Source organism: Microcebus murinus, chromosome 3 (assembly GCF_040939455.1).
Source record: "Microcebus murinus isolate Inina chromosome 3, M.murinus_Inina_mat1.0, whole genome shotgun sequence".
Classification (NCBI taxonomy): domain Eukaryota; kingdom Metazoa; phylum Chordata; class Mammalia; order Primates; family Cheirogaleidae; genus Microcebus; species Microcebus murinus.
The window spans coordinates 78509173-78521415 of NC_134106.1; the positions used below are offsets into that span (position 1 = coordinate 78509173).

Consider the following 12243-nt stretch of genomic DNA (forward strand, 5'->3'; position numbering starts at 1 on the left):
AATTATTTGGACAAAGAGAACACAAGTCTTAAGTCTGAACACTTCTTGTGCTATTTGCCAGGAGGCTGTAATATTGAAAAACTGTGCTCTTCTGAGAACGGGAAAAAGAAATAAACTCTGGCTCCAAATTGTTGGAAATGCAGTTCATGTGATCAGGTTTTTTCCTCACCTTCTTTCATTATTAAAAAAAGAAAAATGTCCTTCAAGACTTCAGTCAATCCATGTTTCTTCTTAGGGTGTTACTTTTTAAAAATATGATTCTGGTAGGAACAGACTTCAGCTGTGTAGCAGGCAAAGCTGCAAAAGAGAAAACTCTTGAAAGGCTGCTGGGCGTGTCTTAGCCCAAACCAGCTCTGAAAGAGTATCAAGCTTTGTGGTTCCCGAAGCAAGCAAGGCCACATCCCCCAGCCCGGCGTCTTTGGGATGAAGTGTTCTCCATGGTGACCAGAGCCAGGGTTCTTCTGCTCGCCTCTGCTTGGGTTAACAAGGACGCAGCTGAACTGTCCATCAGGAAACAAACCCTTTCTGCATTTTTCTCTATAGATACACGTGAATTGTCTAAGATGGTACAGTGGGAAAAAGACAAAGGATCTTTGAATGTAAAAATACGGGATAATTGTTGTTTCTGTTGCTGTTTCCACTTATTTAGGTCTGTTTGGGGAGGAGGAGAAGGAAAAGGGTGGGGGATAAGGCTAAAAATGAGGTTAACAAAAAACATAGGAGGATATATTATGTCAAGCAACTGGGTCTAACATTTCTATCTTCTTTAGTTCAAAATTCCCTTATTTTACACAACCAAATATTGCAAATATGATTCCAGCATGTTGGTTTGAGTTGGAAAGGCCTGGCACACAAGTCAGAGAATTAACTTGTGACCTTCAAGAACATTGAGCAAAACAGTATCCCAGGGCCACTGGCTGAACAGAAATCCATGTAACCCTCAAGATGAACTTCTCAAGCTTCCTTTTCAGCCTTCTTGGGGATACTGGACAGTGTGTGTGCATGTATCAGGAAATGGGTAAGACAAGTAGCAAACTCTTGTTATAATGAAGATAAACATAATTTTTCCCCACGAAAAATATCAGATTTAAATGATAATCTGTGAGAGCTAGACTGAAAACATTCATGAAATAAAAAGGTTGCTTCTAAAGAGACTATAAACTGGGAACTGGAATATTGACTTGAACGTATTTTGATTCTAAAGTTTCCTTGTAAAAATATTCACAGAAATTGGTGGACATTTTTTAGGTACAACTCAATTTCTCTCATTTACAACATAAGTCATTTAATGTAACATTTGCGACCTTAGAAAGGCAGACATATTTAATCCAAGTCTGTTTATAAATTCCAATTTCACATGGATTAAAAACTGCAGATAAATTAAGTCACAATAATATCCTGTACATGCATTAAGGCTGGTGACTGCTAAAGTCTCTTGGGTATCTACAAACAGGAAATCACACGCAGATTACTGGGTCTGAAGAATGTCTACATCATTAAAAAAATCTTGCTTTTTTTTTTTTTTTTGGTGATACAGATTTCAACAGTAACTCTGGAAAACTGTGAAAAATGTTATTTAAAAATATATATGTATATGCTACTGCACAGTTTCAAAGATGTGATTCATAAATAATGTTGGCTGCACTGATTAATTTTATAACAATTACTGCACTTCCAAGGTGATGCGAACACGCAGTGATTTATACTCAATATTAGGCACTAGTAATATCCTTCAGGCGTACTACAGTTTTATGTTAGCTGTATTGTACATATATATTTTTAAATGTATGCATTTATACAAACTGTGTATATTATGTATGGGGTGTCGGAAATGTACACATCACTGTTATATAATACACACATTGTTGTACATATTAGGATAAGTTTTAGTGCAGAAAGTCTTGTTGCATTGCATTCCATGTGTTCACTCTAGTACACAATTTGTCAACTCTTCAGATTATTTTTCCAGTACATTCCTTTTTAGATAGTGGGCCCAAGTTTCCATTTGCAATTTGAAAGTTTCCAGAAATGTCTGTTTCAACCAAACCTCTCTCTCCAGGCACAATTCTGCACATGAGTCTGATCTGTGTAGAGCAGTAACAAAGGCCAAATTTTGATCAGGAATACATATGGGCTACTCTCTCTCAAAGATAATTTAACATTGTGATAAAGGATGGCACTCATTCAAGTTATGGGAGGATAAGGTCAGCTGAACTTGTGTTGAACTTCTGAGGAAAGAATGTCTTCAAATGGAAAGAAGTGGTAATAAAAATATTATGTTTAAATTCTAGAGTTGCTGGAAGGATATACATCAAACCGTAAGCGGTGGTTGTCCCAGGGGGATGGGACAACCAGGGACTTACACTTTCTACATTTCTGTATTTTTTGAATTTTTACAATGAGCAGGTATTACTTTTATAATCAAGAGAACACAAGAAAGAGATTTCAACTTGGAACAGAACTAAAAAAAAAGGAACAGTTTTGAATAACTTTCATAGACAAGAATCAGAAGATGGTTCTTTACCAAACTCATCTGCACCAAACCCAAGAGAGACTGCTGCCCTGATGTGCTTCATGGATGAAATGAGACACAGTGATAGAAAATGCATGCTCCAATCATCCCCTAGACTGACCAGTTTTAAGAAATTTTGTTGGGAAACATGGGTCATCAGAGTGCTGATGAAACGCTGCTGGTATAACCACCGGAAAGCCCCACCTGGTAGATGGGGCTTTCCGGGAATGCCACAATAAAGCCTGCAACCTTAAAGAGGGGTAAGACCAGAGAAGCTCCCTGGGGGAGCAGAACAGGCCCCCAAGGTCATCCCTTTATGTGAGTCTTTGAATATTTCATCAGAACTCATTAAGAGTAAAAGCAGAACAAAGTCTCAGTCCTGCAAAAAAAAAGAAAGATTCAAAATTTCTTAAGTTAGGTTCAAATTTCCAATATAGGATGGGATCACGAATGCTGCCCACAATTAGTGAAAGACACATAAGAAGCACCTCAGTTGGATAAATGTAAAATGGAAATACTGTTAGTATTTCCAAATGCTTGAAGGCTAAAGCCAAATGCAAATTTCACAAGCCCTTCACTTGCTCATTTTCAATTAACTTCAAATCACCAAAGTTGTTCAGTCATTTGCACAGTTTTGAATCAATGCTTAGAGCTGGGGAGTTACAGCGATCTTATTTCCCACCTACAGATCGGGCTGACAAAAACGTTAACACTGCAACCCAACCTACAACACCACCAGTGAAAGCATCTGTCAGCATCTATCGTAAATATTCTGTGCCACCATCACCTTGAAAAAATGGATTGCTCCACATATCGCATCACCTTTTTTGGACCATCCTGGTGCAATTTTGTCAACTAAGAGGCCTGAAGGACATTATTTTTGTTTTTAAAATGTGGCAAGATAGACCCCTTTTTACAGGAGTTGGTTTCCTTTTACCAACATTTCATATACAAATATTAATATATTTAACAAAAAGACTAAATCTAGGGCATGATACAACACTATAAAAGAAATAAACTTCAGACAAAAACTGTAAACGAGATGTCAACAAACTAAAATGTAAACTTAATTAAAAAAAAAGAAAAGAAAAGAAAAATCATGAGCAAGATGTAAACATACCAGAGGCACAAGACATAAGCAAGGTGCTCTGGCTGTTGCGACCCCACACAGAATGGTAATCACTGCAGGAGTAACTTCCCCTGTGTTGTAAGCAGCTTGCTAATCAAAGCCAGAAAAGTATCCCCCAAACCAAAATGCATCCAAGGCCTGCAGTGGCACATTCTGTATGAGGGGTGAGAGAATCAGAGAACATTATATAATAATAGCAACTAGCTCTTAGCCTGATAAGCAACAGATACAGACTCCTAACGAAGGGACATTCTAGGTAATGTCCTCATTTGGCCAAGAAAACTTGTAAGCAAGCTATCATGGAAAGAAAAGACTTGAAACATATTGTCTGACAAATGCCACGTGGCTCTATAGCCACCAAGTCACAGTGGCAGGAAGAAGAAATGCATGTGCCTGGTGGGCTTGTTGTCACAGATGCAAAAAACTTCAGTGCCTAACTGAGCTCCAAAACACAGTCATCACTGCTTTAATGTTTGTTAACTTTTCAAAGACACTGAATTTTTTTTTTACCAAATCTCAATGCCATTTTCATAGTATTTGTGGGTAGAGCAGGAGAGGCGTGGGGGAGTCGATCCATTTGCTTGAAATGTGTTTCATTGATAATAAAGTCAGATGAAGGGAGGGTAAGAGAAGAAGGGCAGGGTATTTGGTAACATGTAATCTAGTAAATGTCTGGCACAAAAATAACTGACTTATTTTTGTTATTCAGTTACCCATGAATACATATCAATCAAAAAATAATTGGGGCATATTAATTAATACTGAAAGTAATCAATAGGATAAGAGCTGGGTTCCTCTGAACTGGCAGTCAAGCTTTTGGTGTGCTGTATTGCACCTGGTTAACTAACCCATGAGATTTTGGTTGAATTTTCTAAGAAGTCATAGTTTAGCATTAGAATAGAAAGTGTGTGTCTGTGATTGTGTGTGTGTATGTGTGCGTGTGTACATGTGTACTTCCTCTAATCAGGAACATCCAATCACTTGGTCTAGCCTGGAGTTACGGAAACTAGACAAGGCGAATGTGTTCTGAAGAGCTGCCTGTCTCACACACATACACAGGCAGCTTCTCACACACCCACACATACAAACACACAGGCCCTGGGAAAAGACCACTGAGGAAAGGTTCACCGCAGTTTGATAAACGCTGTGGCTGGGAATGTCAGTAGCACAGTGTCCAGAAACATTGAGCCGTCGTGGAGACAAGAGCACAGGCCGGCTCAAGGGCGAGGTCCCTATGGCAGGTGGGCGCTGTTCCGCAGCCAGTGCAGGCCCTGCTGGGAGTACTGGACCAGGTGCTCCATGCTGCTGTGCAGGGTGACGGGCCCCATGAGCAGATCCAGGTCATTGAAGAATTCTAGGGGACAGAGAGGGTTGTTAAGAATGCCACACATGCTAGGTGTGCTACCCTGCGCAACCTGAGTGACTTAAGAAAAAGTTCCATTCGTGGTCTCTATATACCTCAAAGATTCTCTCTTCTAACATGTGACTTTAGCATTTCCTTGAACAAAATAAAGCGCAAGGGTGGGGAACTTGCCCTGTATCCTAATAACTAAATACACTATATTCATTTCTAATTCAAATGAATAGCATTTGCTTAGCCAAATAGCAAAGACAATCCACATCCTCAGACTGCACTCTCCTAGCGCATAAGGCTTCCCACTCCGAACGTCAAGTTGGCTCTGTCGTCTCTAATCCTGCACTCAATTCTGGCGTGTGGCTGAGCCCCTGGAGTGAATCCAAGGGGTGAGGGTCCAGGCTCTAAGGACGAATCAAAGATGGGTCCTGATACATCTCTTCTGAAGTCACCTTTAGCTTTTGGACCTTCTCTGGGTTTGCCCTTTCATCAAACGTTTATGATGTACCAAGACACTCTGCTAGTTGTAGGGTGTGGAGGTCGGGGATGACACCAAGATGAATCATGAGTGGGCTCTGCTCTCTCAAAAAGATCACAGTTTAGTGGCTGATAGAGACAAATAAATTCATATGGCTACTCTCTTATCATAGCTCATCACTGAGTAACACTTCTTGGAAGTAAGTGTTTGGGAGAAGTTTCTGGAAGGTGCTCACATACATGCTGAACGAAGCCCTGCTGGGGATGGGAAGCAGAGGGCCAGGGAAGACTCCAGGTGTCAGGTGGCTAGGAGGTTGGCCACAGCAGGAATCCAGGAGCAGAAAAGAGGAGGAGGAGCTGGTCGGGGTGGGGGATCAATGCCGGGTTTACACTGGACACTTGGCACTGAGCCTTCAGGCATGACACATCCCACAGGGAGCTGGCTGTGCCATCTGGAGCTTGGCCTGCTCAGGGTCTCCAAACTAGACACATATATTTTTATGCTTTGTCCTTTCTGTTCTGTCCACCTGTGACACTTACTCCACCCTATTTCAGCCACTCAACTTCTAAGTGATTTTTCAAAACCTCATTCCATACCAGCTCTTCTAGTGGAGCTTCTCCTGGTGGCTTCTGACCTCCATGGCATTCCCACTGGAATCTCAGGGTGCATGGCCCCTGGGCTGCACATTACGTGCTATCCGGTTTTATTAACAATCTCATGCACTCAGGATTCATCTGTGCCTTACATTCCTCATCTCGTCCTGGACATCCTATCTTTCAAGGCTTATGCTATTGTGGGAACATAATTTGCATTTAATGGCCTGAAAGTGAGCTCAGATTTGCACTCTTACCTGTTGCTGGAGTGACAGTAGTAAATGAGTATAATCTTTCAGGAGAAAAGTTAACATTATCCATAAATATATATAATAATTCATATTTTAAAGGGATCTATACTCATTGACCCCAAAATTCTACTTCTGTAACTCCCTCCTAAGAAAATAATCAGAAATATGAATGAAGATTCATATAGGGATATTTATCACAACACTATTTGTCACTGTGGGAAAAAAACTGGAAGTAACCTAAGTGCCTGGCAATAGGGGAATGGTTTGAGAAATCATGATACTTTATGATTATATAATCATTGTATGATGATAGCATTATATTATAGAGCTACTATAAAGGGTATTTTTGAACTAGTTAGTGATGTGAGAAAATGCCTGATACAATATCAAATGAAAGAAGGATATATAACTGTATGTGCTCTACACTATGATCTTATTTTGGAAAAACAGTGCCTATTGGCAGAAGAAAAGACTAGAAGAAACTTCGGTAGAATGTTAAACAGCAGTTACTTCTTGGCGAAAAGATTTACTAATGATTTAAAAACTCTTTTCCCTACAGTTGTCTGTACTTGACAAATGTAGTCACAGAAAGCACGCATTACTTTTATAATCAGTAAAAGCAAACATTATTTAAAAAAAAAAATAGCTTACTGCTACGTGTACAACACTCTTCTCAGCTGTAAGCAGCTGGCACTTAAAGGGCCAGTAACATTCCCATGCATTCAGTCAAGGTTTCAGAGCCCCCCAGCTGCTTTCTAGGCACTGGGCGAGGTCTGAGGAGTCCACGGTTACTATGGCATGATCCCCGCCTTGGAGGAGCTCACTGTCTGAAGCGCAAACCCGTGTGTGTGTCTGCATCTGCGGCTGTGTCTATCTCACCCGGGCTTCCCAGGGGGGTGTCAGCGCGGGCAGAGGCACTGGGGGCCCGGCGTGCGCGCAGGGGTCGGGAAGGTTCCCGCAGCGGGGGGACAGCTCGCATCTCCCCTCAGAGACACCGTGGAGACCGGCTGGAGGGAGGGCGGCGCACACACCTCGGTTCTCCTTGGCCAGGTTGTCGGCCATCTCCCAGTAGTCGTAGCTGTGCAGGATGCTGTTGGTGATGCTCACGTGGTTGGCCGCCATCTGGTGGATGCGCTGCGGGATGCTGACGATGGTCGACGGGGACAGGGTGGCGCTGGTGCTGGAGAGGCTGCCCTGAGACCCCACGGAGCTGGCGGGAGAGGGGTTGGGAGACATGGGGGATGGGGTTCCAGTGCTCCTGGAAGGGGAGAGGTAGAGAAACCAGAGTGGCGAGGTCGGGAACAGGCGCGCGCGCGGGGCGGCCCCTGGGGCACGCAAGCAAAGCATGCATGGTCCGGCTACGGCTTTCACTTGGGCGAAGCGAACTTACTTTCCACTGGCCCCCCACGGGGATGGGGCTTGGGCAGCTTTAGATGAATTCTGCAGGAAAATAAGAACACCGACAGTGAGTGCCATCTGCTTGAGGTTACACGGCAGACGATGGCGTGTTCTCGGGTGTCTCCGGGAAGACAGAAGGGCAGACGCTGCAGACGAAACTGGGTCTGCAAAGTTCCAAGGACAAGGCTGCTCCTCTCTGGAAGCTTGTCTGGGACAGCTGCACGGCCTGGGGGGCCCCACAGTGGGCTACAATGAAGGCCTTGCCCCACAGCCTGGGTTTTCATGTACAAATTTTAGGTACCACGTTAAATCATAATCCCAAGGGTCTGTTAAATCCCGAACCAGGCTAATTTTTCCATCATAAACTAGTCTAATTTTTCTGAAAAGGAAAAAAAGCATAGAAACTTGCTTATTCCCCCACCACTCCCAGAACACCTGATATTTAACAGTAGGGCAAATTTGCAGAAACTGTTGACATATATTTACTTAATGCCTGAAAATATATAAAACATCAAATTCTATAATTTTAACTTATTAAAAGCATTTCTTGTAAAGGAAGTTGCTCTTAGATATTCCTAAAAGAATAGATTAAAATATATTTCCTAAACAGACAGGATATTCTCAAATTCTGGTTTACCTGAATATTCTGATTTAGGATGTTATGTTGCATGAACCAGGTATTTGCATCAAGCATTTAAAAGAGGTTTTGTCTTTAGCAAGGAAAGTTTGCTAAATGCACAGTTAGGTTTCCTCTCTGAGAGCCCAATAATGCTTTCTTGGACAGAAGTCTGCAGGACTGTTAGGGAAAGAAACAGTCTTTGTGATGCTGATGGAAATTTTCCCTTACTGAGACAAGAAAATAGCCTCAGCCTGGCTCCCCAGAGACAACGTGTTTCTTTTGGTTAGAAAGAACTTTATGAAGTGGTGACTGATTTTTCTAGTTTCAGTGCAGGTGTTATTAAAATGGCAAGAAATGGCCTGTCAGAACTCAGGGGCACTACAGCAGCAGCAAGGTGTAAATATAAGGATAGAATTACAAACCATACTACTTTTACTTGTCTCAGGGAATGGAATTATTTTCATAGAGAGAATTAGAAAAAGAAAACCTTCTTTAATAGGGGAGCTGATCTTCTCTTTCCTAACACATGTTATTGACACCTTTCTCAATCTGGGTTTCTGGATTGAGCACTTGGTTTCTACTTCATCATGGGATTCTATTAATAAGAATGTGACGTATAGAATAGATGTTCCAAATATAGTAAGAATGCTAAGAGGAGAGAGGGAGAGAGGTTTTGGGGTTGCAGAAACAGTTCAGTTAAAGGTGCTAAAGGGAGAAAGAAGTCTTCTGCCTCTTCCCCTACCACTACATAACAGGACCAAGAAACACTGGTGGGAACAAAGTCCGTTTTTCAAAGACAGCTCTATACTCATTAGACAAATTATCTCTGCTACCCAAAGGTTTCATAATCTCTGAACTTTAAGTTGCATGCATACATTCATTCATTTGTTAATATTTATTTATTTAGAGATAGGGTCTCACTCTGTCACTGAGGCTGGAGTACAGTGGCACAATCATAGCTCACTGCAACCCCAAAATCCTGGGCTCAAGTGATCCTTCTGGCTCAGCTTTCTGAGTTGCTGGGGACTATAGGTGTGTGCTACTGTGCTGGGCTGATTTTTAAATTTTTTGTACGGGTGGGGTCTTACTATGTTGCCCAGGTTGGTCTTGACTTCCTAAATTGCTGGGATTACACATGTGAGCCACCACACTCTGCTTTAAGTAGCATTTAAATGGCCTTTGCAACTTTGTACCTTTTAGATACAAAGTTTCAGTTAGCAGGAATAAATTCTGGAGATCTATTGTACAGCATGGTGGCTATAATTAATAATAATGGATAGTATATTGAGAATCTTTGAGAGTTGATTCTAAATGTTCCCATCACAAAAATGAGGTGATGGATATGCTCATTAGTTTGATTTAATCATTCCACAATGTATACATATATCAAAACATCACATTATATGCCATATATATATATATATATACACACACACAATCTGTCATTGGTCAATTAAAATTTTTTTTTAAAAACTCCTCTTTGATTAAGTATAAATGCCATTAACTCTTGGAGGGCAAACTAATTTTTAGGTTGTATTCTCTATCCGTTCTGTGTATATTCATGGGCTGCATGTATATATCTTCCTGTATCCCTTAAAAGTTCTGTTGTAACCCCTTGTGGCTCACAGAATTCAGCTTCCCTCTTTTTCCCCCCATATACATACCCATATATATTTATATATATGTACATACATAAGCATAAATAATCAAATACATTGTGGCTATTATTATTTTAAAGAAACTCTTACTGTTAAAGAAAAATAATGTTTTAGTTTCCTTCTTTTTTTTTTTAGACAGAGTCTTACTTTGTTGCCCTGGCTAGAGTACCGTGGCATCAGCTTAGCTCACAGCAACCTCAGACTCCTGGGCTCAAGCAATCCTTCTGCCTCAGCCCCTTGAGTAGCTGGGACTGCAGGCATGCGCCACCATGCCCGGCTAATTTTTTCTAGATATTTTTAGTTGGCCAATTAATTTCTTTCTATTTTTAGTAGAGACGAGGTCTCACTCTTGCTCAGGCTGGTTTCGAACTCCTGACCTCGAGCGATCTACCCACCTCGGCCTCCCAGAGTGCTAGGATTACAGGCGTGAGCCACTGTGCCCGGCCTAGCTTCAATTTTAATTCTAGCATTTTTCTTGATTGGAACCAACTCTCTATTATTAGCTCTTAGATTCCAAATTTCTGAAAACTGCTGATCTTGACTTTAGGTGCCCAAAGGAAAGGGAAGGCTCAGTGCCAGTTGTTGTCATTAGGCCTAGAGAGTGATCTCCTTGGCTCAGCCCCTGGGTACTCTACATGCACAATTAGGAAGGAGGCAGTGTGCTGGACACAGCCCATGGGACCCCCCAACATAGCCTAGTCGCTACGGGTAATCTCCAAGAAGCGAAGGTTGGGGATTAAGGGATCTCAAAATGGCTGTGTATCTGACAAAGCATTGGTGGAGGTAGTGGTGGTATAATTTCTATTTTCTATAGATAAACAGAGAGAGAAGAGGCCCAGAAATATCAAATGAATTATTAACTTCAGGTTGACTTCACAATAGTATATCAGAGAAGGTTTTTAAAAAATTTATTCTCCCAGTGAAAATAGTTTCATACCCTGAGATAAGTAAAGGCTACATGGTTTGCAGTTTTATTCATCTAGTGCCTCTGAGGTCTGACGAGCCATTTCTTACTTACCATGTTAAATAATACCTTGATTAAAAATTAAATTAGCTACTAGAGACTACCTAAGAGGAACTAGCCCTAAGTAGTTACTTCTAAGGGGAAGAAGCTCTAACCAAACATGAAAAATTGATATGAGCTATAAAGATGAATTTCCTAGGACACTGGAATGAGTAACTGGATCTTCTTTCTCTTGAGGCTGTAAAAATATGTAGACATGAAGGCAGAGGAGTAAATTCAATAGACTCTCAAGGCCCTGTTTCTGAGCCCTGAAAGCCACAAGTGTGTCATAAACGGAGTTAGTCTGCAGACCAGAGGTGACCTCTATCTGCCCCAAAGCAATGGGTTCTACCAGGCATCCTCATTCATGCCCTTGACAGGGAGACAATGGAATACAAGGAACAATAACAATGCGCCTCATTCATCAGATGGTACCTTGAAATAGTCGATAAGTGCTTTTGAATACTTCACAGCGTGGTCCCTTTTGAGTCGAAACATCCGCCAGTACAGGAGAGCCAGGCATCGGTAACTGCAGCAGAGAAAAGAGAAAAGGGCCCCAAAGAGCATGAATGTGTCCTTCACAAACAAGACTTAAAAAAAAAAAATCTTGTCTAAGGCACTCAATATTTATAGCATGTTTATAAATCTAAAATCTTTCCATATGTACATACATGTCTGTGAACATTTAACCTTTTTACCCCCAAACAATGTAATTTAAAATTCCAAGAAGATATTCCACAAATATATTTACCACTAGATCATTTTATAATATTAACTTTATCACTTCTTTTTGGGTAACAGGGGCTGGCCGCTTCCTTCTTCCACCACTAGAGGGCAGTCCTTCCCTACGAGAGGAGGGAAGAAACTAGCACACAGCTTTCATGGCTTGCCAGGTGAGCTGCCTTTGCCGAAAGGATCCCCTTACACCTGTTTTTACCAAACTTTTAGTTCACATAAAGTAACAAAAGTGAACATACTTTATAAACAATAAAAACTCCATGTGGATAGCAATTATAATTTTATTATTTTCAATAATATTTTATACTTACATATTCACTTTCTATCTTATACAATATTATTGTCATTAATTGATTATCACAACATGGAACTTAAAATTTGAAAAGAGTACAAAAAGCATTTCTTGAGACTTATCCTCTCTTCCTTGGTGCTCTTCACTCATAATTATTCACTAACGCAGATCTGGGATTGATGTCTAGAATACCAACGTACCAAGCACAACTTACTAGA

General features: G+C 41.1%; 1 protein-coding gene across 1 annotated transcript in view; it reads right to left on the minus strand.

The window, feature by feature from the left end:
- Nucleotides 1-1862: 1862 nt before the first annotated feature.
- Nucleotides 1863-12243, minus strand: part of AFF3 (ALF transcription elongation factor 3) — a 539111-nt gene continuing 528730 nt past the window's right edge. The window contains exons 22-25 of the mRNA XM_012787032.3: nt 11431-11524; nt 7708-7757; nt 7349-7575; nt 1863-4995 (exon numbers count right to left, since the gene is read on the minus strand). Of these exons, the coding sequence (XP_012642486.2) occupies nt 4874-4995; nt 7349-7575; nt 7708-7757; nt 11431-11524 (493 nt within the window). The 3' untranslated portion in view covers nt 1863-4873. The remainder of the gene's footprint in view (nt 4996-7348; nt 7576-7707; nt 7758-11430; nt 11525-12243) is intronic.